The 27,322-nt window shown below is 45.6% G+C and overlaps 1 protein-coding gene across 1 annotated transcript in view; it reads left to right on the top strand.

Moving 5' to 3' along the window:
* The window catches only part of CCDC88B (coiled-coil domain containing 88B), a 124,110-nt gene that overhangs the window by 42,726 nt on the left and 54,062 nt on the right, over positions 1–27,322 (top strand). The window contains exons 3-6 of the mRNA XM_063944974.1: positions 17,626–17,695; positions 20,053–20,122; positions 25,970–26,028; positions 27,125–27,208. Of these exons, the coding sequence (XP_063801044.1) occupies positions 17,626–17,695; positions 20,053–20,122; positions 25,970–26,028; positions 27,125–27,208 (283 nt within the window). The remainder of the gene's footprint in view (positions 1–17,625; positions 17,696–20,052; positions 20,123–25,969; positions 26,029–27,124; positions 27,209–27,322) is intronic.

The following is a 27,322-nucleotide window of genomic DNA, read 5'->3' on the forward strand; positions in this document are numbered from 1 at the left end:
CTGTAGCTTTGCCCCAGTAGCTGTGCCCCCAGTAGTTGTGACCCCTGTAGCTGTGCCCCCTGTAGCTGTGCCCCTTGTAGCAGTGCCCTGAGTAGTTGTGCCCTCAGTCACTGTGGCCCCAGTAGCTTTGCCCCCAGTCGCTGTGCCCCCAGTAGTTGTGACCCCTGTAGTTGTGCCCCCAGTAGCAGTGCCCTGAGTAGTTGTGCCCCCAGTCGCTGTGCCCCCTGTAGCTGTGCCCCTTGTAGTTGTGCCTCCAGTTGCTGTGCCCCCTGTAGCTGTGCCCCTTGTAGTTGTGCCCCTGTAGCTGTGCCCCTTGTAGTTGTGCCCCCTGTAGCTGTGCCTCCTAGCTGTGCCAGTGCCCCAAACACAAACACATAAAAAAAAATACACACAATACCCACCCCCTGCCCGCCCCCCGCTGCCCGGACTTTAATGTTAGCAGCGGGAGGCACCTCTCCCGCTGCCTCCCAGCCCAACATTTTCACGGGGGGACATTATTAAAATAATAAATGAAGGTATTTATCACAGACTCTGTTATAAATATATTATTATTATTATTATTATTATTTTAATCATTATGACAGGGAAGGCACTGCCTCCCCTGACTGCACGTCCCTGATGTGTATAACATTGCAGATAAAGCATGATGAGACGTGGTGTGAGGAATGGCCGCAGCCACTAGTATCAGTATCTTTATACACAGATTTGTGAGTTAGTCGCACACAGAAGTATAGGTACTGCCAGCCCCAGTGGTCAGAGTGTACTAGCAATGCAGTTTTATCTCTTTATTGATGCAAATAAGACGCACATTTTAAGAAAAAAGACACTTGGCGTGGCTAAGTCGCAAAGTACGCGGCGCACATACCGGGTTAATTTGTAGCGATTAGCGACAAAGCAAATAAGTATGAGGACACATCTGTAGATGTTGTCAAATAATGAAAACCATTTATTTAATGTACAAATCATTATTTTACAACGCCATAATTTACGTAAATTCATTCTTTGAAAACTGTAGCATCACAAGCATGCAAAATTCTTATGAACGTTTTTTTTATGTTTAATGGTTACAAAAAGTTTGACCAATAGAGCCCTACATCTGTATCCCAGGTAACACCCTCCCTCACTCCTCTCATAGGCCCTCATTCCGAGTTGTTCGCACGCTAGCTGCTTTTAGCAGCATTGCACACGCTAAGCCGCTGCCCTCTGGGAGTGTATCTTAGCATAGCAGAATTGCGAACGAAAGATTCGCATAATTGCGAATAGAAATTTCTTAGCAGTTTCTGAGTAGCTCGGGACTTACTCTGCCACTGCGATCAGTTCAGTCAGTTTTGTTCCTGGTTTGACGTCACAAACACACCCAGGGTTCGCCCAGACACTCCCCCGTTTCTCCAGCCACTCCCGCGTTTTTCCCAGAAATGGCAGCATTTTTCCGCACACACCCATAAAACGGTCAGTTTCCGCCCAGAAACACCCACTTCCTGTCAATCACAGTACGATCACCAGAACGATGAAAAATCCTCGTTATGCCGTGAGTAAAATACCTAACTTTTTAGCAAATTTACTTGGTGCAGACGTACTGCGAACATTGCGCATGCTCAGTAAGCAACTAATCGCAATATAGAGAAAATCGGCAACGAGCGAACAACTCGGAATGAGGGCCATGCTCTCCTCTGTGCTGATCACCTGGTTCTCTCCCTTACCTAGTCCTACCCCTACTGTCTATGCTCATTCCTTTTGCCATTTTTCCTCTGACTAGTGGTGTGATGTGAGGAAATGTTTGTATAGGTGCAGTGGTGCCACAAGCCGGGTGCGGGTGTGACGCCTAGAAGGGGTGACACCAATCTGGGGGGTCCTCCGCAATGACAGGAGCCAGGTGCTGCAGTGTGAAATTCTGCTGCAGTACCCGGTTCCTGCCATAGAAGAGGAGCCGACAGCGCTGCAATCAGTTTCCGGGGGCATCCTAGTAAAGCCCTGCATCTCCGGAGATGCTGGGCACGCCCCCGGAGTGATGACCTGCGAGACCACGCCTCTTTTCTGCAGCCACGCCCCCTTTTGCCGCTAGCGTCACTATACCCGGTGGCGCCTCTGTATAGGTGCAATAGCTAGATATTACTGCAATAGCTAGTAATATCACCATTTATTTTTAAGGGGCTCCGTTGATACTTCTATCTGAACCAGGGCTCCAGTATGAAGCAGTATCAGTCCTACCACGACTTGACTTCAGCAGCCAGCTCTGGGACAGTGAATGTGTGAACTCAAAAGTGCCTTCGGCTGCATTTCGAATTCGGCGTCAGCCGCAAGCCAATCACGGCAGCTAATCAGGGGTGGACGACGGCATTTTGATTTTGCCACTGGCAGCGAGCCAATCGCGACTCATTGAAGAGGCCAGGAAATCTCTGTCCTTTAATGAAGATCCTGTCATCATCCCTCCCCCACAACGGTGGTAACACACCAAGGCCTTTGCTGTCCCCACACAGCATCAGACTGTCAATCACTGACAGGCTGAAGCTGAACTGCGTCCTCTGTCGCAGGCCTGTAGTGTAGATGCGCAGTACAGGCCCGGCACATGAGCAAAGTACCGAACATTGGTATTTGCGAAATGCAATACAGCTTTGTCCACATCTGAATAAGGCACAGTGGTGGTCATTCCGAGTTATTCGCTCGTTGCCGTTTTTCGCAGCGCAGCGATCAAGTGAAAAATCGGCAATTATGCGCATGCGTTAAGTACTTTCACACAAAACTTTGTAGTTTTACCCAAGCTCCAGCAACGTTTTTCAGTCGCTCGAGTGTTCGTAGTATGATTGACAGGAAGTGGGTGTTTTTGGGCGGCAACTCAGCGTTTTCAGGGACTGTGCAAAAAAACGCAGGCGTGCCAGGCAAAAACGCAGGAGTGGCTGGAGAAACGAGGAAGTGGCTGGCCGAACGCAGGGCGTATATGTGACGTCAAACCAGGAACTAAACGGACTGAGGTAATCGCAATCTAGGAGTAGGTCTGGAGCTACTCAGAAACTGCATGAATGTTTTTAGTAGCAAATTTGCTACTCTTTCGTTCGCAATTCTGCTAAGCTAAGATACACTCCCAGAGGGCGGCGGCCTAGCGTGTGCAATGCTGCTAAAAGCAGCTAGCTAGCGAACAACTCGGAATGACCACCTGTGTGTACCCAGTTTACAGCAATCTAAAGATGGCATAAGCTACCTGGGCCAAGCTCAGGAATGCTTCACATTCCGGAGCATGGTAAATATTAGAGATGAGCGGGATCGGTTCCTCGGAATCCGAACCCCCCCGAACTTCACCCATTTTACACGGGTCCGAGGCAGACTCGGATCCTCCCGCCTTGCTCGGTTAACCCGAGCGCGCCCGAACGTCATGATCCCGCTGTCGGATTCTCGCGAGATTCGTATTATATATAAGGAGCCGCGCGTCGCCGCCATTTTCACTCGTGCATTGGAGATGATAGGGAGAGGACGTGTGCAGCGTTCTCTCAGTTGTGTTCAGTGTGCTGCAAATATCTGTGCTCAGTGTGCTGCAAATATCTGTGCTCAGTGTGCTTTATTGTGGGGACTGGGGTCCACCAGTATTATATAGTAGGAGGACAGTGCAGAGTTTTGCTGACCAGTGACCACCAGTATTATACGTTCTCTACCTGAAAAACGCTCCATATCTGTGCTGCATTGTAGTATATAGTAGGAGGACAGTGCAGAATTTTGCTGACTAGTCACCACCAGTATTATATCAGTACGGTACAGTAGTCCACTGCTCTACCTACCTCTGTGTCATCAAGTATACTATCCATCCATACCTGTGGAGCATTAGAGTTGTTGTGCGCAGTAGTAGGAGGACAGTGCATAATTTTGCCGACCACCAGTATATAATATATAGCAGTATGGTACAGTAGTCCACTGCTCTACCTACCTCTGTGTCGTCAAGTATACTATCCATCCATACCTGTGGTGCATTTTAGTTGTTGTGCGCAGTAGTAGGAGGACAGTGCATAATTTTGCTGACCAACAGTATATAATATATAGCAGTACGGTATAGTAGTCCACTGCTCTACCTACCTCTGTGTCGTCAAGTATACTATCCATCCATACCTGTGGTGCATTTTAGTTGTTGTGCGCAGTAGTAGGAGGACAGTGCATAATTTTGCTGACCACCAGTATATAATATATAGCAGTACGGTACAGTAGCCCACTGCTCTACCTACCTCTGTGTCGTCAAGTATACTATCCATCCATACCTGTGGTGCATTTTAGTTGTTGTGTGCAGTAGTAGGAGGACAGTGCATAATTTTGCTGACCACCAGTATATAATATATAGCAGTACGGTACAGTAGTCCACTGCTCTACCTACCTCTGTGTCGTCAAGTATACTATCCATCCATACCTGTGGTGCATTTTAGTTGTTGTGCGCAGTAGTAGGAGGACAGTGCATAATTTTGCTGACCACCAGTATATAACATATAGCAGTACGGTACAGTAGTCCACTGCTCTACCTACCTCTGTGTCGTCAAGTATACTATCCAACCATACCTGTGGTGCATTTTAGTTGTTGTGCGCAGTAGTAGGAGGACAGTGCATAATTTTGCTGACCACCAGTATATAATATATAGCAGTATGGTACAGTAGTCCACTGCTCTACCTACCTCTGTGTCGTCAAGTATACTATCCATCCATACCTGTGGCGCATTTTAGTTGTTATGCGCAGTAGTAGGAGGACAGTGCATAATTTTGCTGACCACCAGTATATAATATATAGCAGTACGGTACAGTAGTCCACTGCTCTACCTACCTCTGTGTCGTCAAGTATACTATCCATCCATACCTGTGGTGCATTTTAGTTGTTGTGCGCAGTAGTAGGAGGACAGTGCATAATTTTGCTGACCACCAGTATATAATATATAGCAGTACGGTACAGTAGGCCATTGCTATTGATATATATTACTGGCATATAATTCCACACATTAAAAAATGGAGAATAAAAATGTGGAGGGTAAAATAGGGAAAGATCGTGCTGAAGCTGCTGCTACTAGTCATGGCCGAGATGATGAAATGCCATCAACGTCGTCTGCCAAGGCCGATGCCCAATGTCATAGTAGAGAGCATGTAAAATCAAAAAAACAAAAGTTCAGTAAAATGACCCAAAAATCTAAATTAAAAGCGTCTGAGGAGAAGCGTAAACTTGCCAATATGCCATTTACGACACGGAGTGGCAAGGAACGGCTGAGGCCCTCTCCTATGTTCCTCATGACTAGTGGGTCAGCTTCACATGAGGATGGAAGCACTCATCCTCCCACTAGAAAAATGAAAAGACTTAAGCTGGCAAAAGCACAGCAAAGAACTGTGCGTTCTTCTAAATCACAAATCCCCAAGGAGAGTCCAATTGTGTCGGTTGCGATGCCTGACCTTCCCAACACTGGACGGGAAGAGGTGGCGCCTTCCACCATTTGCACGCCTCCTGCAAGTGCTGGAAGGAACACCCACAGTCCAGTTCCTGATAGTCAAATTGAAGATGTCACTGTTGAAGTACACCAGGATGAGGATATGGGTGTTGCTAGCGCTGAGGAGGAAATTGACAAGGAGGATTCTGATGGTGAGGTGGTTTGTTTAAGTGAGGCACCCGGGGAGACAGCTGTTGTCCATGGGACGAATATGGCCATTGATATGCCTGGTCAAATTACAAAAAAAATCACCTCGTCGGTGTGGAATTATTTTAACAGAAATGCGGACAACATTTGTCAAGCCGTGTGTTGCCTTTGTCAATCTGTAATAAGTAGGGGTAAGGACGTTAACCACCTAGGAACATCCTCCCTTATACGTCACCTGGAGCGCATTCATCAGAAGTCATTGACAAGTTCAAAAACTTTGGGTGACAGCGGAAGCAGTCCACTGACAACTAAATCCCTTCCTCTTGTAACCAAGCTCCTGCAAACCACACCACCAACTCCCTCAGTGTCAATTTCCTCCTTAGACAGGAACGCCAATAGTCCTGCAGGCCATGTCACTGGCAAGTCTGACGAGTCCTCTCCTGCCTGGGATTCCTCCGATGTATCCTTGAGTGTAACGCCTACTGCTGCTGGCGCTGCTGTTGTTGCTGCTGGGAGTCGATCGTCATCCCAGAGGGGAAGTCGGAAGACCACTTGTACTACTTCCAGTAAGCAATTGAATGTCCAACAGTCCTTTGCGAGGAAGATGAAATATCACAGCAGTCATCCTGCTGCAAAGCGGATAACTCAGGCCTTGGCAGCCTGGGCAGTGTTAAACGTGTTTCCGGTATCCACCGTTAATTCACAGTAAACTAGAGATTTGCTTGAGGTACTGTGTCCCCGGTACCAAATACCATCTAGGTTCCATTTCTCTAGGCAGGCGATACCGAGAATGTACACAGACCTCAGAAAAAGAGTCACCAGTGTCCTAAAAAATGCAGTTGTACCCAATGTCCACTTAACCACGGACATGTGGACAAGTGGAGCAGGGTAGACTAAGGACTATATGTCTGTGACAGCCCACTGGGTAGATGTATTGCCTCCCGCAGCAAGAACAGCAGCGGTGGCACCAGTAGCAGCATCTCGCAAACGCCAACTCATTCCTAGGCAGGCTACGCTTTGTATCACCGCTTTCCAGAAGAGGCACACAGCTGACAACCTCTTACGGAAACTGAGGGACTCTCCTGGGGATTTGTGACATCGGACAATGCCACCAATATTGTGCGTGCATTACATGTGGGAAAATTCCAGCACGTCCCATGATTTGCACATACATTGAATTTGGTGGTGCAGAATTATTTAAAAAACAACAGGGGCGTGCAAGAGATGCTGTCGGTGGCCCGAAGAATCGCGGGCCATTTTCGGCATTCAGCCACCTTGTGCCGAAGACTGGAGCACCAGCAAACACTCCTGAACCTGCCCCGCCATCATCTAAAGCAAGAGGTGGTAACGAGGTGGAATTCAACCCTCTATATGCTTCAGAGGATGGAGGAGCAGCAAAAGGCCATTCAAGCCTATACAGCTACCTACGATATAGGCAAAGGAGGAGGAATGCACCTGACTCAAGCGCAGTGGAGAATGATTTCAACGTTGTGCAAGGTTCTGCAACCCTTTGAACTTGCCACACGTGAAGTCAGTTCAGACACTGCCAGCCTGAGTCAGGTTATTCCCCTCATCAGGCTTTTGCAGAAGAAGCTGGAGAGATTGAAGGAGGAGCTAAAACAGTGCGATTCCGCTAGGCATGTGGGACTTGTGGATGGAGCCCTTAATTCGCTTATCCAGGATTCACGGGTGGTCAATCTGTTGAAATCAGAGCACTACATTTTGGCCACCGTGCTCGATCCTAGATTTAAAACCTACGTTGTATCTCTCTTTCCGGCATATACAAGTCTGCAGAGGTTCAAAGACCTGCTGGTGAGAAAATTGTCAAGTCAAGCGGAACGTGACCTGTCGACAGCTCCTCCTTCACATTCTCCCGCAACTGGGGCTGCGAGGAAAAGGCTAAGAATTTCGAGCCCACCCGCTGGTGGTGATGCAGGGCTGTCTGGAGCGAGTGCTGACATCTGGTCCGGACTGAAGCACCTGCCAACGATTACTGACATGTCGTCTACTGTCACTGCATATGATTCTGTCACCATTGAAAGAATGGTGGAGGATTATATGAGTGACCGCATCCAAGTAGGCACGTCAGACAGTTCGTACGTATACTGGCAGGAAAAAGAGGCAATTTGGAGGCCCTTGCACAAACTGGCTTTATTTTACCTAAGTTGCCCCCCCTCCAGTGTGTACTCCGAAAGAGTGTTTAGTGCAGCCGCTCACCTTGTCAGCAATCGGCGTACGAGGTTACTTCCAGAAAATGTGGAGAAGATGATGTTCATCAAAATGAATTATAATCAATTCCTCCGTGGAGACATTCACCAGCAATTGCCTCCAGAAAGTACACAGGGACCTGAGATGGTGGATTCCAGTGGGGACGAATTAATAATCTGTGAGGAGGGGGATGTACAGAGTGAAAGGGGTGAGGAATCGGACGATGAGGAGGAGGTGGACATCTTGCCTCTGCAGAGCCAGTTTGTGCAAGGAGAGATTGATTGCTTCTTTTTTGGTGGGGGCCCAAACCAACCAGTCATTTCAGTCGCAGTCGTGTGGAAGACCCTGTCGCTGAAATTATGGGTTTGTTAAAGTGTGCATGTCCTGTTTATATAACATAAGGGTCGGTGGGAGGGCCCAAGGACAATTCCATCTTGCACCTATTTTTTCTTTAATTTATCTTTGCATCATGTGCTGTTTGGGGACTATTTTTTAAATCTGCCATCCTGTCTGACACTGCAGTGACACTCCTAGATGGGCCAGGTGTTTGTGTTGGCCACTTGGGTCGCTTAGCTTAGCCACACAGCTACCTCATTGCACCTCTTTTTTTCTTTGCATCATGTACTGTTTGGGGACTATTTTTTTAAATCTGCCATCCTGTCTGACACTGAAGTGACACTCCTAGATGGGCCAGATGTTTGTGTTGGCCACTTGGGTCGCTTAGCTTAGTCACACAGCGACCTTGGTGCACCTCTTTTTCTCTTTGCATCATGTGCTGTTTGGGGACTATTTTATGAAGTGCCATCCTGTCTGACACTGCAGTGCCACTCCTAGATGGGCCAGGTGTTTGTGTCGGCCACTTGGGTCGCTTAGCTTAACCATCCAGCGACCTTGGTGCACCTCTTTTTTTCTTCGCATCATGTGCTGTTTGGGGACTATTTTTTAAGTCTGCCATCCTGTCTGACACTGCAATGACACTCCTAGATGGGCCAGGTGTTTGTGTCGGCCACTTGGGTCGCTTAGCTTAGTCACACAGCGACCTTGGTGCACCTCTTTTTTTCTTTGCATCATGTGCTGTTTGGGGACTATTTTTTTGAAGTGCCATCCTGTCTGACACTGCAGTGCCACTCCTAGATGGGCCAGGTGTTTGTGTCGGCCACTTGGGTCGCTTAGCTTAGTCATTCAGTGACCTCGGTGTAAATTTTAGGACTAAAAATAATATTGTGAGGTGTTCAGAATAGACTGGAAATGAGTGGAAATTATGGTTATTGAGGTTAATAATACTATGGGATTAAAATTACCCCCAAATTCTATGATTGAATCTGTTTTTGAGGGTTTTTTGTAAAAAAAACACCCGAATCCGCCGAAACATTTTCAGGAAAGTTTTGCCAAAACGCGTCCGAATCCAAAACCAAAACACAAAACCCAAAAAATGTCCGGTGCACATCTCTAGTAAATATCATAAATAGCAGCCCACATAAATACCTATGGAAGCTGCTACTGCAAACAAAAACGGTGCCGTAGCAAGCAGAGATCTCTGATATCTGTTGCATTCCTCCCCCAGATACATTCAGGGAATACTTTAAATGTGTGGATATCTCCTAAAAAGGGTGTTTTGGCAGGATATCCCACATATTTAATTTTATAAATAGGCCTCTTAGGGGCCTATCTTCATCATCATCGCTTCAGATATCACCCTCTATGCTCTCAGCTGTACTGTATACTAATATTCAGCATATTGATGGAGGGGGGCTTAATTCAAAGTGTGTCATCCTCGCATGAGGCTCCCCTGGGGTAACCACCTCATCCCTTTAATTTTGGACACATATTAATTACACAGGTTCTGTGGCTGGCTGACTTCAAGACTCCATTTCACCTGGTTTTAATCAGCCACAGAACCTGTGTAATTAATATGGGTCCAGAATTAAAGGGATGAGGCACCCCGGTGCCAGGTGGAAGTCACCCGGAGGAGTGAGCAGGGGGCCCCGAGAATGTGGTCCTGCAATCTTCGAGGGGTCTCTGAGCTTTCCAATGCAGCCATGGGGGGTACCTGTAGGTTTACCCCAGGCTGTGCAGTGCCCAACGGAAGTCAGCAATGATTGCAGGCCCCTCAGGCCAGCTGACAGGGTTTGCTGGCCAGCCAGCTCTGTCCCCTATCACCTGGTGCCCTGCCAATCATCACAGTCAGCACCTAGAGTAAAGATGCCTGGTCATTCTGCACAGTTCCTGAGGACTCTAAAGAGACACATCTCAGGGTGTGGGGGTGCAGTAAGACGTGGGGGGCTTGTTTGTAAGATTGAACCCTAGATGGTATCACTGGCTGAGTTCTATGGAGCCCAGAAATGGGGTTTAGAACCGGGTCAAAGATCAAACACCCCATTCCTGCTGCGGATACATCTGACAACCCGCATTTGGAAGCTACTAGCTACACTCACCATGGGATCTTGAAGCTAGTCCCTAGTTCCTAGTGGACCAAAGATACCGGGGACTGTGAACATGAAGGCTGGCTGAAAGCATCAGACACTCCGTGTTGGAAGCTTCTATCGCCACTCCTACCAGGTTCTTGGAAATGGTACTAGGCTTGAAAAGTAGAGGGAGTTTGCGGCTACAGAGTTGTTGTTGGTTTTTTTTGCTAGTCCTTTCCTCCCACGGAACTGAAGATTCCCTAACCCCTTAGGAACCGGAGTCTGAAGACTCAACAGAGCAGCGGTGGAGAGAGTGAAGTGTCTCACAATTCCAAAGCTGTTTCCGCAGAAAGAGCAGCCTTTTGGAAGTAAAAATTAGGTAACTGAAGTATAATGAGTAAGGTCAGAGTCCTAAAGGAAACTCAGTGTTTATCACAGCAAGTTTAATACCAAATTTTCTCTGTGGAGAATTTTTATATGATAAATGTGCTCCTTACTGAATTGTATAAGGTTAAAAGGAAATTATTGACTTGGACATTATAACTAATAAATGTTGTAAGGGGGTCATAATAGTTAATATGCCTATGTAGCTATAATCACGGCAGAACCACTGTCCCGCCAGGGCGGAAACTAGGATTTTTGTTACCTGAGGCAAGACAATAACTTGCCCCCCCCATAACTATAGACTCTGTCCTTTCAGAATATTTTCCACCATGTGAGATGACCTTCTCTGACATAAATTTAATATCCATCCCTTAAAAATATTAACTAAGTTTTTTTTAAATAACCCTATAAAATATATGTATATTGTTTTTATTGAAATTACAAACATTGACAGAACAAAATGGTTATATGCCCCTTAAACATTATGCCGCAGTAATGTTGCTTACACATTATGCCACACAGAAATACCCTTTGTAACAAAATATGCCACACTAGTGCCCCTTATAACACATGGGGCCGGATGTAATGCCACCGGAGTGCGGCGGCCGTGCAGGAAACCGGCCGAATTGGGACATTTTTTTAAAGAGGCAATCACTTACAAGACATGGTTTTGCCCCTTTAAAAAAAGTCTGTGTTTCGGCCGGCTTCCTGTACGGCAGCTGAACTTGGATGGCATTACATCTGGCCCATTCTGTCACAGTAATACCTCTAACAACACATTCTGCAACAGTAATTTCCTTATAACACATTCTGCCCCAGTAATGCCCCTTACACATTATGCCCCAGTAATGCCCTTTATAACACATTATGCCCCAGTAATGCACCTCACACATTATACTCTTTATAACACATTCTGCCCCAGTAATGTCCCTCATACATTATGCCCCCTCCACCTTTGTCCCTCTGGCAGCAGGGCTACTCAACGGCAGGGCTCCATGGCAGGCAGGCGGGCAGGCTTTGGCAGCATATGGATGTTTGATCTGAGGAAGCTGCTTCTGTTCCTTCACCCTCTCCCCCGTAGCTGCTCCCAGAATGCCATGCGTGAAGTTGCCAGTGGCATATTGGGAGACTGGGACTCCCAACAACAATAGCTTGGTGGTGGGCAAGTGTGAATGGGCGACGCTGCCATCAGATTAGATGGCCCCATCGGCCAGGGCAATTGCTCACCAGTGTCAGCGCCCCCTTGTGTCCAGCACCCGGGGATGCGGCCCTGGTCCCATGATTGGCGGCAATAAGAAATCATAATTAGGAGGCCTAAAACCTAATAATAAATATAGTAGTATGTATCAGCTATCTCCTTTATATTGTGATAGGAAACAATTCACATTGCATCACAAATAATGTATGGGAATTTGGAGAATGATATACTGTATTTGGTTGTGATCTGTATTTCCATATTAATATTTACTCCCAACCTTCGTATATGATCCCTTCTAGCCCTTACATAGAACACTTCTCCCAAACGTTCCAGTTTTATTTATTATTATTATTATTATTATTATTATTTACAATTGCAGTTTCTGGGGTGAGCTCATTATTTCATCAGAATGGTGTTGTTCAATTCAACCTAAGGGGTCTATTAATGAAGAAGTGAAAAGAGTGGAGAAGTGAGCCTGTGGAGAAATTGCCCATGGCAACCAATCAGCTGCTCCATACAATTGTGTAGTATGCAAATTATAAATGTTACTTCAATGCTGATTGGTTGCCATGGGCAACTTTTCCACTGGCTTACTTCTCCACCCTTTTCACTGCTTCATGAATATATACCTCCCAACTGTCCTGATTCCAGCAGGACAGTCCCGCATTCGGACACTGTCCTGCTGTCACTCCCGTGGTCAGCAGTTTCCCTCAGGCTGGAAGGGGGCGCGGGGGGGGGGGGGGGGCGGGCAGTTGGGGGAGCCTCTAATCACCCGCTGCTCTGTTCTGCAAAGTAGCGAGTGATCTGAGCTGGGGACTGCCCAGCTGCCCGGGGAGTGCTGGGCATCCCCCCCCCAAAACTACGGAAAATGGGTTCTCTGTGTGCGACCACGCCCACTCATCAACACGCCCATTTTTTTGGCACGCTACGGGATGAAAAATTGGGAGGTATGTGAATAGACCCCAAAGTAGTAAATGGACAAGAAAGGAGCAGATTCTGTAGTGGCTAGAAGGGATTATGTGGCTGCACTGACCTGTCACCTCTATTAGAAGTGAATGATTCAGTTTCACTAAAACTGATGTTAGGCTGCACAATCATGAAATAGTGACACTGCGAGGGAATAATAATAGTTAGCTTTGATTGTAGATTATAGACCAGTGCAGGCATCAGGAACCAATGCAGTAAAACCCAAGCAGATCATTTAAAATGAGATTCTGGGGTTAATCCTGAGTACTGAGACAAAAAAATAAAATAAAATGGAATGTGCACCTGGACAAACAATGTTGCAATAATGCCAGGGCTGCACATAGATACATATTTTGGCATGCATGGGCACTAGCTGCATGTAGACCACAATTGCTGGACAGCTTTATTTTTTTACACTGAAATTCAGACTTCAGTATGGGCACCCCCTCTCTCATTTACTGGCAGAGGAACCAGGACGCATTTATTTAATTTACTACAGGTTGAGTCTCCCTTATCCAAAATGCTTGGGACCAGAGGTATTTTGGATATGGGATTTTTCCGTATTTTGGAATAATTGCATACCATAGTGAGATATCATGATGATGGGACCTAAGTCTAAGCACAGAATGCATTTATGTCTCATATACACCTTATACACACAGCCTGAAGGTAATTTTAGCCAATATTTTTTAGAACTTTGTGCATTAAACAAAGTGTGCCTACATTCACACAATTCATTTATGTTTCATATACACCCTATTCACACAGCCTGAAGGTCATTTAATACAATATTTTTAATAACTTTGTGTATTAAACAAAGTTTGTGTACATTGAGACATCAAAAAACAAAGGTTTCACTATCTCACTCTCACTCAAAAAAGTCCGTATTTCGGAATATTCCGTATTTCGGAATATATGGATATGGGATACTCAACCTGTATAAATATTTCAAAATATTCCTGTTGAGAAAAGCTTTATACTGCTAATCAGGCCTAATCAGATTGCACTGCTAGAGTACAATATGTACTTATTACATGTGACAGTAGATGGCAGTAGCGTCACATTGCTATTATAATACTCGTTTCCTACAAGGGCTCAGGGTAACTCACAATACATGTTGCTCCACATACTAAGGGGTAATCATATTTTCTCAGATTTGCTCTTTGACACACAATGTCTCAATGTAAAGCTAAGTACACACTATACAATTATTGGCCTGATTTGCCAATAATTGGGAGAACGACCAAAGTTATTGTATAGTTTGTACAAACAATCGTTTCAGCGTTTCGCCGATAATTATGAAAAATCTTGGTCACACACACGAGCGATCGATTTTCTGATCTGTCGTCTCAAACCAAAAATCTCGGCCACAATCTACCGATATCGAGCAGTGTGTGTACTTTCTCAATAATCTGCCCATATTTCCTATGATTTCCTGTCACTATGTCATCCTCCACGTGGGCGGATATGCAAATGCAGTATGATGTGGCTGAAAATCGTTAACTTAAAAAAAAAGTATTTTAGTGTGTAGCTCAGATACTGGTGCCAACAATTCCAAAAAATCATCTGATTGTCGGGCCGACCAAAAGAAATCTGACAGTGTATACCTAGCTTTAGTGGTGTAGATGCATTTATTATACTTATTTATTGCATGCAGGGGAAAACTCTGGTTTTATATGTAGCCAGTGTCACACTGGGCTATTGAGGGCCCACCAAGGAATGCAGTAGGAGCCCAAGCTTAGGGCTGTTTCTAGCCAATTTGGCTCCCAGTGCGAGATTTAAAAATGCGCTCCCTCCCCCCCATTGACATTAAAAAATATGCGCCCCCCCACAGATATAAAAAGAAAAAGTATGCGCTCCCTGCAAGGGGGCGTGGCCTCATTAAAATGGGTGTGATCTCATTAAAATAGGCGTGGCCTCATTAAAATGGGCGTGTCCTAGCTGAAAAGACTACCTTACACCCCAGTTTTTGACCTTGCACCAACAGATCACGGCCACCACAGGGAAATTTTTTTATATATATATATATATATATATATATATATTATGTCATACACCGCAATGCCCCTTGATACATTAAATCCCCATTCTACACATTACGGCAGGCAAGTGTCCCCATTTTACACATCACGGCAGGCAAGTGTCCCCATTTTACACATCACGGCAGGCAAGTGTCCCCATTTTACACATCACGGCAGGCAAGTGTCCCCATTTTGCACATCACGGCTTGCAAGAGTCCCCATTTTACACATCATGGCAGGCAAGTGTCCCCATTTTACACATTACAACAGGCAAGTGTCCCCATTTTACACATTACAACAGGCAAGTGTCCTCATTTTACACATTAGGCAGGCAAGTGTCCCCATTTTACACATTACGCAGGCAAGAGTCCCCATTTTACACATTACGCAGGCAAGAGTCCCCATTTTACACATTACGCAGGCAAGAGTCCCCATTTTACACATTAGGCAGGCAAGTGTCAAGTGGGGGGAAGGAAGGGAGAGGGAGAGGGAGGGAGGAGAGAGAGAGAGACGTACTTACATTTGCAGAGGTTCTTCCCGCTCCTGGCCCGCCTCTCCCTCCTTGCGCCGGCCGTCTCTCCCTCCTCATGCCGACTGCCTCGTCCTTCTGGTAGCTTAGCTCCCACTCCTCTTGTCATCAGTACTCCACTCGGGGGGCGGAGTTTTGCGGAATTACGCGATTGCGTCGTCATGTCACGACGCAACCGCGTCATTCAGTGAAACTCCGCCCCCTGAGCAGAGTACTCAGGAAGAGAGAAGAGGGGGAAGCAAGGACTCGCAGAAGTGCCGCGGCGTGCGCCCCGTGCGGTTGCACGGCTTGCCCGCCCCAAGAAACGGCACTGCTCAAGCTTAAGGGGTGTGGTCAGCTGTCAGAGGGGGTGTGGCCAGCCACCACAGAGGCTTGGCTAACCAAGCACCCAAGTTCATCCAATAACCTTCTCAATCAAGTTACTGCCCCCTAGAGAAGGAGATGAGGCCCTCAGGCAGTAGGAACCACCTGGGATTTCCCTCAAACATCTGTGGGCCAGTCCGACCCTGTATGTAGCCCACAAAAACTGGACATTATTTTTAGCAAAAAAAGAAAAAGATGGTAGTGCAAATTAGAGGTATAATATGAAATAATGTATCTGCAAAAATAATCAATCAATGCAATAGGGAAAAGGGGTCCAAGGCAGGACAACTGGTGAGCTGGCGACATGGTCATTAATGCATACCTCCAAACATGACCCTTTCCAGGAGGGACAAAAGGCTCTGTACCTGGACTTACCTCTTAATCTATGACTGCCATCACCTGTGGTGAAACACCTATCTTAAGCAGCATTATCATGTGCGGCTGGACCCGGCAGGCTGTCAGCATCGGCAAGTACATACACACTTGCTGATGCCGCGAATGGCGGTGCAAGGAGGAGCGAGGGCCATGCTGCATTTGACAGCATGGTATAGTCAACAACATCCCCTGATTTACCTGCATGTACGTATGACAGGGGATGTAGTTGACGATCCGCAGGAGCGCGCATCGTCGATGATATAGTCCGTACGCCCTGGACGTTATGAATGATATGTTGTTCCAAAATACTGGAATCGGGAATATCGTTCAAAATATCGTCTAGTGTGTACCCAGCATTATGAAACAACTTGTTCAACACAGGTGATGACAATCATAGAATAGGAGGGAAGTACAGGACTAGAGTATTTTTCCCTCCTTGAATGGGTCATGTTGAGAGGTATGTTAATACTTGTAGGGAGCATTCATAGCCTGTCTACTGTAGCGCAAAGAGCTGAAAAAAAGCTAATGCTGACTATTATAGAAAGGTGTGAAAATATACAATGCATCATAGCTGTCCGTGTACCCTCAGACCAGTCAGAGGGCCCATGCTAACCCCTGTCCACAGCTAAAAGGGCCTACAAAGGGCATGTGAGCGTCAGACCTGGACCATAGGGCAATGGAAGAAGGTGGCCTTTTCTAATGAAGATTTTTTTCCTTGATATGATATGGACAGCTAAGTACGTTTGCGTCGTTTACCTGGGCAAAACATGGCACCAGGATGCACTATGGGAAGAAAGAAAGCCTGCGGCAGTGTGATACTCTGGGCAATGTTCTATTTGGAAACTTTGGTCATGCAAGTCAGGGATGTTACTGTGGTGCCAGATACCAGACAGGACACCTTCAGCGGTCTTGTGCAGTCCATGCCTCTACACTGTGTAATAAATGGACAACAAATGAATCATTTATGCACAAGTGAGACTCAAATAAAACTTAATATAGCGGTGTGCAGCTGGAGGAAATTAGAATATTCAGTATGTAATAAATCTCCACTTATATAATCATCAAGAAAAAGAGAACTCTAAGGTCCCAAATAGATGTAAAAGATCCAAGGAAATCCAGGTAATAATAATGAAAGGACCTGCTGTACTTACAGACTCCTTAGACTATATAAGCAGCCCCCGATGCTGTGTTTTTCTACATATATATATATATATATATATATAACAGCATCAGAGGTGGCTGTAACTTGTCAAGTCACCTCTTTTGGACTAGTCAGATAAGTGAATGGCCTCCTGATGCGAACATTTTATTTCACACTGCAATTTGTAGTTGAGCTAGAACACTCCCCCATCCAAATCTATATCTGTGTCATTTCAAAGTGCACCCTTCACTGCAACATGTGTTTTCTACTGTTCAGCCTCACCATATGTATGTGTGTATATACAAAGAGCTATAGATGAAACAGACAGGAATTGCAATCCTCCTCAGTCATAGTCTCATAACTAGATTTCCTATATATGGATCTATGGCCTCTGCATTTAGTTGGTTATAAAAAATTGTTTGTGTTTATAAATTTGTCTCTCCACATCAGTGACTCCCGCCCATACCATGGAAATGTTGACCTGCACGGCCTTAAAATGAGACTGCGTTCTTATTACCAGGTAATTACATATATGTATTTGAAGATATATGTTGTATGTATAACTTGTCCTTTTGTTGCTGCTGACTCATCACTATGGGGGACATTTACTAAGCAGTGATAAGAGCGGAGAAGTGAGCCAGTGAAGAAGTTGCCCCATCAACCAATCAGCAGCTCTGTATAATTTAATAGTATGCAAATTATAGATGTTACTTCAGTGCTGATTGGTTGCCATGGGCACTTCACTGGCTCACTTCTCTGCTCTTATCACTGCTTAGTAAATGTCCCCCTATGTCCTCATTCACGATATTCATTAGATACTCAAATTTTGTAAAGGCACATCATAATAGGCACATTTTATATAGTCACACCCAGATAGGTACATCTTATATAGTACCCCATATAGGCACACATCATTAGGCCACGCCCCTTAGTGGCAAATTGTTGTGTTTTAGGATCAGTGAGGAAGGGGAGAGGCTAAATGATGCAAATTTGTGCCATGTAGCCCCGTCCCCTCAAAACGGAGCCGCGTCACTATGGAAGTGGGTGGGATGCGGGAGGTCTTGCCATTCTCCTGCAGGTGCTGTCACTACCTGAAGGAACAAAAATAGTAATATTTGTATGATTGTGTGTCAGTCATTTTCAGAATTTACAGTATATTTAAAAAAATATATATATTTTTTAAATATAATACCAGATGTTAATTTTTGCTCTTGTAAGAAAACAAAAAGTAATACAACAACACAGAAATTATAACAGCTGGAATTCTAAAACATTAATTCACTGAGGATTACAGCAGGGACCTCTGTGGTTGGGACTCTGAGATAAGTCCTCCTAGGATTTTGCTTAGCAAACGATGAGACCCTGAGATCTGTGTAAAAACTGGGAGGTAGATATATGAAGGCTCGATATGGGGGAGAAGCCGTCTCAGTGGCATTATGTACGCTGATACCGTTTCTCCCCGCTGTATGAATGCGGGGATGCATGCTCAGTGACAGGGGCGCTATAATAGCACGCTGATTTTGACAGCTGCAGATGTCATTGCCCATACACCACACCCAGGGACAACGCTGCCTCTGGGTGTAGTGGCTGCCGGCTCCGGGATGCATGTGAGATCTAGGGTCAGTACCGAGATCCTGCGCATTCCAAGTGAGTCACCCGAGGGAGAGACACAGCGCATCAGCACTGGGATGATGCGCTGTAGGGGGTCTGGCAGCGATTGCCGGAGGGGTGGCTTTTCACTCCTCCACTTCGGCATCCGAGATGTTAATACATATGGTTCTGCTGCTTCCTGCTTTGCCTCAGTAAAGAGGTGAAGCAGGAAATGTTATATTGCATACCTCCCAACTGTCCCGATTTTCGAGGGTCAGTCCTGTTTTTTGGGGACTGTCCCGCTGTCCCACCCGCAGGCCGCAGTGTCCCGCGGTGTGGGGGGGGGGGGCAGTTGGGAGGTTCTGTCACTCGCAGCAGAGCAGCGGTGAATAGACGCTGTGCGCATGCGCACAGCATCTATTCACTTGAGTCAGAGGGAGAGGGGGCATGCCAGCGGCTCACAGAGCGCTGGGCATGCCCCCTCAGTGACAAAAATGGGGACATGGCTCGCGATCGCGGGTCCTCCACAAAGCCACGCCCCATTATTATGCCACGCCCCCTTTTCCGGGAGCACGCGCGGCTTTGCCGTGCGTCTGTCCCTCCTTCAACAGAAGAAAGGTTGGGAGGTATAATATTGTGCGGGTATAATACATTTCCATTTACCTCTCTGACATGACAAGTGTAATATATGGCACAGCAGAAGCACAGTAATGGTAGATCAGGCCTCACAGCTGGCAGGAGTCTCCGCTGTCTAATGGTGTTTTTGTTTTATGGTGCTAATGTGTCACATGTGAGTAATGCACAGTCCAGGTAGTTGTAATTGGGTTAGATCAGGCCTGTCTAAACTGCGGACCTCCAGCTGTTGAGAATCTACACATCCCAGCATGCCCTGACACAGCTTTACCATTCTCTGACAGCAAAATTATGTCAGGGCATGCTGGGATATGTAGTTTCACAACAGCTGGAGGGCCGCAGTTTGGACATGCCTTGGTTAGATGATCTAAGTAGCATTATGCCCATGTCAGGGTCCTTGCTCAGGCACTGTCGAATCGAGCTACTCACTGTGGACCTCCTGACCGCATCTGTCAGATTAAAGTTGCTGCTTTCTTTTACAATAAGGAGTGTAGTGTAAAAGGGAAGGATGCTATACAGGAATTCTAGTCATACCTGATACCCATTACAGTGACATTATTGTAGAAGTCTGCTATTCAGCTTCATACACATTCAGCCCTATGTAGATATACTGTACAACGCTTGAAATACATTCAGTGTATTATTATGTTTTAGGATGAGCTCCAGCAGATGATCCTGATGCCCCTTCCAGACACGCACCTTATAGCCCAGGATCCAGTCTCAGGTCAGCCCACATGCTCCAGCATCTAATTCTCTACTATACACCAAGGGGGTAATTCCAAGTTGATCGCAGCAGGATTTTTGATAGCAATTGGGCAAAACCATGTGCACTGCAGGGGGGGGCAGATATAACATGTGCAGAGAGAGTTAGATTTGGGTGGGTAATTTTGTTTCTGTGCAGGGTAAATTCTGGCTGCTTTATTTTTACACTGCAAATTAGATTGCAGATTGATCTCACCACACCCAAATCTATCTCTCTCTGCACATGTTATATCTGTCCCCCCTGCAGTGCACATGGTTTTGCCCAATTGCTAACAGAATTCCTGCTGCGATCAACTTGGAATTACCCCCCAAGTACAGTACATGCTGCCTGCCGTTGCCTCAGTGCTGACATAGGAACATAGTGACCACCCACAAATAATGAATGTGCATTGTAAACGCTGTTTGTACCAGTTTTATAGAAAAGCACTATTTGTCTAGCATTATTACATAAAGCAATATTTGTGATGGGGGTGTCTATGGAGGAAAAGGAACCTGCTCTGTGTTTGTAAGAAGCATTTGCCACATCAGGGGAGCTTACTTTGTGCACTCTCAAAAATAGTGGATAATGGGGGTCATTCCGAGTTGATCGCTCGCTGCCTTTTTTCGCAGCGCAGCGATCAGGTCTCTACTGCGCATACGTATGCACCGCAATGCGCAGGCGTGTCGTACCAGTACAAAGTGGATCGTTGCTGGGCGATGGATTTAACGAAGAATTTATTTGCACAGCCGATCGCAAGGAGATTGAAAGGAAGAGGGCGTTTGTGGGTGGCAAGTGACCATTTTCAGTGAGTGTCTGCAAAAACGCAGGCGTGTCCAAGCGTTTGCAGGGCGGGTGTCTGACGTCAATTCCAGGACCAAAAAGACTGTAGTGAACGCAAGGGCTGAGTAAGTCCAGAGCTACTCAGAAACTGCAAAAACATTTTCGTCACGCTCGGCTGCACACGCTTTCGCACACTTGCAAAGCGAAAATACACTCCCCTGTGGGCGGCGACTATGCGTTTGCACAGCTGCTAAAAGTAGTAAGCGAACGAGCAACTCGGACTGACCCCCAATGTTTTTCAGATGATAAAGGTTCATGTGCAAATATAAATTGCCTGTGCTGCAGGAGGGTGCATGGCCTTTTTCACCCTATAAAAGTGCTATATTTTTCCACCACCACTGAGGTACTGTAGATTCCAGTGTCCTGTAAATACTGTACAACAGGACTAATTTTACACCTTAGTGTTACACAATGCATACATGTACATTTGTAAATGCTTTGATTATTGTAGTAAAAAACATTCAAATACATAAAAGTGACGTGTGACAAAAGACTTTCCCAATGTCCCCTTACTCTCCTACAAGACAAAAGTGCAGCTAACCTGTACCGTGATCTTGGAGAAGATTGGAAAAGATAAAATTGGTGAAGGGCGTGGCTCCATGGTGATAACTAGTTAGACATTGAAGGGATGTTTCACACAACCCACAGTGCACATTTTGAGGTGGATCAGCTAAACACAACTTGGTTTTAAAGTGGTTGTTCGTGGCAGCAGTCTTTGCGGTAGCACATTACATCTGGTGGGGTGTGTACAGTGTGTATGTTATGTATACTGACTTTCTCAGAATATAGACACAACCAGGGCTGCCATCAGAAATTGTGGGGCCTGGGACTGACTAAATAGAAAGGGCCCCTCCTTCCCCCCAAAAGGTTTCTGTCGCACTGCTCCACCCCTATGTAATGTTATACATTGCGATGTTACTTATAGGTTGATCATTGTGGACCTACAGGAACAGTTCACAGAGAGCTGGCTGATGCACAGGGAAGGTTGGTTTAAGAAGTCCTCCCTGCGCACCAGCCTGCTGTTGATTCACAGACTGGTGCAGCTCTACAGGCATTGGCGGTAGGAGCAGTGCTGAAAGTAGGGTGGTACAGGGTGGTACGGAGCACCATTAAGAAATATGGTAGTGGTACGCAGTACCACCAGACCACCACTGGGGCATAATTTATAAGGGGTATTTTAGTAAGATGGTGTCAGTTGCATAACTGTGTGTGGCATAATGTGTAATAAGCATTACGATGTGTGGCATAATGTGTAATGGGTGTTATGGTGTCTGGCATAATGTGTAATAGGCATTACGGTGTGTGGTATAATGTGTAATAAGCATTAAAGTGTGTAGCATAAGGTGTAATGGGCATTATGGTGTTTGGTGTAATGTGTAAGGGGCATTATGGTGTGGCATAATGTGGCCATGCCCCTATTGTCATGTAGCCACTACATAATGTGTAATGGGTGTTATGGTGTCTGGCATAATGTGTAATAGGCATTACGGTGTGTGGCATAATGTGTAATAAGCATTAAAGTGTGTAGCATAAGGTGTAATGGGCATTATGGTGTTTGGTGTAATGTGTAAGGGGCATTATGGTGTGGCATAATGTGGCCATGCCCCTATTGTCATGTAGCCACTACCCTAGTTTTGCGTGACCACTCCCCTCATGACACGTGACCATGCTTATTTTTACTATCAGTACCACTAAGTACCACTATCAGTACCACTAAGAAAAAAATTCTACTTGCACCACTGGGTAGGAGCTAGGAGTGGCCCCCCTTTCTGTAAGGGCCCGTTTACACAGCAGCTTGTGCAGAAGGCTTAGGGGGGCCGCTGCTGCAGAGTGATCTCTGCAGCCGGGCAGCCCCTTTGGTACACGGCTGATGAGAACAGAGTGGGGAGCCGCACTGGCTGTAATCTCAGCCGCCAGGCACTGCGAGCAGCCCAGGCGGCGGAGGACAGAGAGGGAGCTGCACTTATTCTGCCACCGGGCACTGCGGGCAGCCCAGGCAGCGGAGGATGGAGAGGGGGAGAGCACACTGTATAATCACCGCCGGGCACTGCGAGCAGCCCCGGTGGCGGAGGATGGAGAGGTGGGAGAGCACACTGTATAATCACCACCGGGCACTGCGGGCAGCCCCGGTGGCGGAGGATGGAGAGGTGGGAGAGCACACTGTATAATCACCACCGGGCACTGCGGGCAGCCCCGGTGGCGGAGGATGGAGAGGTGGGAGAGCACACTGTATAATCACCACCGGGCACTGCGGGCAGCCGCGGCAGTGGGGGAGGGAGCAGGGGCAGCGGCTGCAGCATGTTCCCTGCAGCTGGGCACCCCTTATGAAGTACACCGGCGGCGAGGTGGTGGTGGGCAAGGCTGTGGCTGCAGCATGGACCAGGGACGTGCGGTGAGCTAAATGGCTCAGGAGGCACTGACTGGCACCAGAGTCAGATTTACACACAATATATGAGCCAAAGGGTACATCTGGGCATTACACACAGCTGCAGCAGTATAAACTCCTGGAAATTTGGTGAGATTTGATCAGAGATGTGTGGAAAAGATTGGTAGGTATGGCACTGCCTCACCTGCCATAGACTTTTTACTCCAGAGTTTTGGCTATAAAAATTATTTGAATAATACAAAGAAGATATTTCAAACACATTCTTTGTATTTTTCATATATGTTATACAGTCAAACCTCTGGCACAGATGTTAGTATGACAGGAATGGCTCTGCCTCACTTCCCTCACCCCACCACAGGTCACTAGCATGGACCCTGCTGCCGGGCACCCTATGCAGGAGCCGGCGGCAGGGAAGGGGGGGAAGGTGGATCGTAGCCGCGGCTGTATAGCGCATATTTTATATATATATATATATATATATACCAGCAAATAGAAAACCACAGCACTCGCCACCCCAGAAGCGGGGTGCAGTATCCGTTCTCGCCACTAATAGGGTGGGGTGCATGTAGCCCATGGCCACCTACTCAAAAATATAGAAACAAAAATTTCAGCACTCACCAAAATAAGCTCACTTATCCTCACAACATCAATGAATAAATGAATAAATGATGGGGGTTTAGTTAGTGAATTGGCCAATGCACGGAAGCCTGCATACCGCTCCAAGGTACCCCACCTTCATGCAGGTGCTACACTATCACAAAAATTAAAACCTGGCAACTGTATCACATAATATAACTGCAAATATGCCCACTTGGTGTAAGGTGTACCTGCTATGAACTGCATGGCTTTTAAAAGGTACACTAGTCACATGACACTGGCTGATAAATTACTAAAGGGCAGCTGACACAGGTTTAAGATAATTGGGGTGCATGAACAAAGTTTGTGGCCACAGTTAATGAGTTAACCAAGGATTAACCCTGAAATATACCAGCAAATAGAAAACCACAGCACTCGCCACCCCAGAAGCGGGGTGCAGTATCCGCACTCGCCACTAATAGGGTGGGGTGCATGTAGCCCATGGCCACCTACTCAAAAATATAGAAGCAAAAAGTTCAGCACTCGCCAAAATGAGCTCACTTATCCTCACAACATCAATGAATAAATGAATAAATGATGGGGGTTTAGTTAGTGAATTGGCCAATGCACGGAAGCCTGCATACCGCTCCAAGGTACCCCACCTTCATGCAGGTCCTACACTATCACAAAATCATAAAAATCTGGCAACTGTATCACATAATATAACTAGTGTACCTCTTAAAAGCCATGCAGTTCATGGCAGGTACACCTTACACCAAGTGGGCATATTTGCAGTTATATTATGTGAAGAAGTCCTCTGCTAAAGGACGAAACGCGTTGGGATTGGGATTTGCTGCTCACCTGATACTTCTAACATTGGACAGATAAGCCGTTTTTATGTTTTTATCTCGTACGTATGATACCTGCATTTGCTACAGGATTTTAAATTGAATCTCTGGTTACGAAATTGCTGTTTATACGACATTTCCAATCATGGATAGATAAGCTACCTAATTGTTTTTATCTTGTACGTTTGCTACCTGCCTTTGCGTCAGGATTGTTATAATAAATTGTGTTTTTATTTGTATTCTGACAAACTTCTGTATGGCTATTGGGACCAGCAAGGTTCCTACTTTCAGAGTTTTATATGCATTTTTAACTCTGTAAAAACAGTACACACTATGTTCTTCTTTTGTTTTTTAACTTACATGTTCTAAAGCGTCATCTGATCGAAGCTGCCTCCAAGGAGCTAAGTTGTTCTTTTTTTTTAAATTGTACTTTACACACCTCACAGGGTGAACTGGCTATACAATAATATTTTAACATATAAACACTATCAGGCGCTCTATTGCACTCTATTTTTATATATATATATATATATATATATATATATTTATTCACTCCCTTGTTCTTGTGCTGCGCATGCGCAGTATGAAGAACACAGTGCAGCCAGAGGGGGAAATTATCACTATCTGAAAGTCTTCTCTAAAAGCCCAGTTTTTCGGAAGTGATCATTTTCTCATTGGGGCATATTGAATACTGAAAAAATTGTGAGAGCATTCAATGAGAACTGAAAACTAAAATTTCTCATTGCACAATTTTTTCATGATGAATATGCCCCTAAGTAACATGACCAGCGACCATAACCATAACGTGCAGTATTTGTCTTGGTGCGCCATCTACTGGATTGACATGTAAACTGAAACTTCATGAGCCAAGATAACCTGACTGATTAGTGAATGATATAGTAGGATTTTCATGCGAAAGAGCTCTTGTATATGTATCAATATACTGTACCTCAGTTTCTTTCCAGGTCACTAAGCTATACAATAGTGAAAACACAAACTAAATTTATCCAGTAGTTTTTGCGTGAAACCGGAACAGACAAAAATTTAGATTTTTTTTGTTGTCATCATAGTTGAAACATTTTCTAGAAGTAAATTTCTCAAACAAAATGTCTATGCACAGATACAATCCTTACAATTGTATTATATGTATAGCTTATCTGCTCATACTTTCCCATCTAGATGTCTCCATGCAGGAAATGGAGAAGCTAATGTCACTGATGCTGGGAGCTGCGGTTCAGGTAAAGATCCTATACTATGTAAAAATGATATATTATGTAAAAATTATAAATACATTTGTAAAGTTTAATTACACATTGATTGGATCAGATTGACAGGAAGATAAATAAGTGAATAAAAGAGTGTAAAGTAATTACATTGCCAGTAAGCACAATGTGACATAAACCAAAAATATGTTTTTTTATATATATATTAGCGTGTGCTGTGTATAACATAAGTTGTCGCGCATTATAAGTACGGACTCAATAATTTGTATTTGCAAGCCCATAGGGCAAAGTACATAAATCCAGTGTGAGATAGGGATACACGGAGGGGAAGGAGTTGCTGGCGTTACCTACCATGGGTCTTAAACCTGCGGCCCTCCAGCTGCTGTGGAACTTCATATCCCAGCATGCCCTGCCTCAATTTTAGCATGGCTTCATAGCAAAACTGTGACAGGGCATGCTGGGATGTGTAGTTCCACAGCAGCTGGTGGGCCGCAGGTTGAAGACCCATGCTTAAGCCTTACTTTTAATTTAAGGTGTAGGACATTCAGTTAACGGAAAAAAGCAATAACAAATGATACTTGTGCAGTGTAATGCAACATATCTACCATGTATAATACAAGTGCACAGTCTGGAACCTGATCCCTAGAGGAAGGAGTGGACCCCCAGGCAGTGGGGCCCACCGGTGGTTTCCCCTGTACCCCTGTGGGCCAGTCCGACCCTGCTTGTGTGTATCTGAGACAGTAGATTGCATGATTGAGTCAAGTGATGCATGCCCGAGTCTGTCTTTCCGTGTACATGGCTTGTGTGTATCTGACACAGTAGATTGCATGATTGAGTCAGGTGATACATGCCGGGTCTGTCACATGGCTTGTGTGTATCTGACACACTAGATTGCATGATTAGCAAATACAGTTAGATTAGTCTCTGAGGAATACTTGGAATTCTTATTGTGTGAATTCATTTAGCAAAGAATTGTATTCAACTTTTAAGTGAATCCTTTCCCAGACCTCCAAACATTTTTTAACTGCAAGTTATTAAGTTTGTTATTAGCCACCTTCACGAGGACTTTTTACTGTTGTCCTTTCAATAACTTCTGCCATCAATATCTCAGGGTGAGGGTCGTGAAGAAATAATCAGTGGAATCCGAATGCTGAACTTGGATTTCCAGACTATGCTGGCAGAGAAAATACAGGAGGTGACAATGGAGTATATTTTCTGTCCTCCCTTTCCAAATGTTCTGCTCTTCTCCTTTTCATCCCTTATGGGCCTATTCATCATTATTTATGGGCCTGACCCGTTACACATGTGG

The sequence above is a fragment of the Pseudophryne corroboree genome, chromosome 11, assembly GCF_028390025.1.
Source record: "Pseudophryne corroboree isolate aPseCor3 chromosome 11, aPseCor3.hap2, whole genome shotgun sequence".
Taxonomy (NCBI): domain Eukaryota; kingdom Metazoa; phylum Chordata; class Amphibia; order Anura; family Myobatrachidae; genus Pseudophryne; species Pseudophryne corroboree.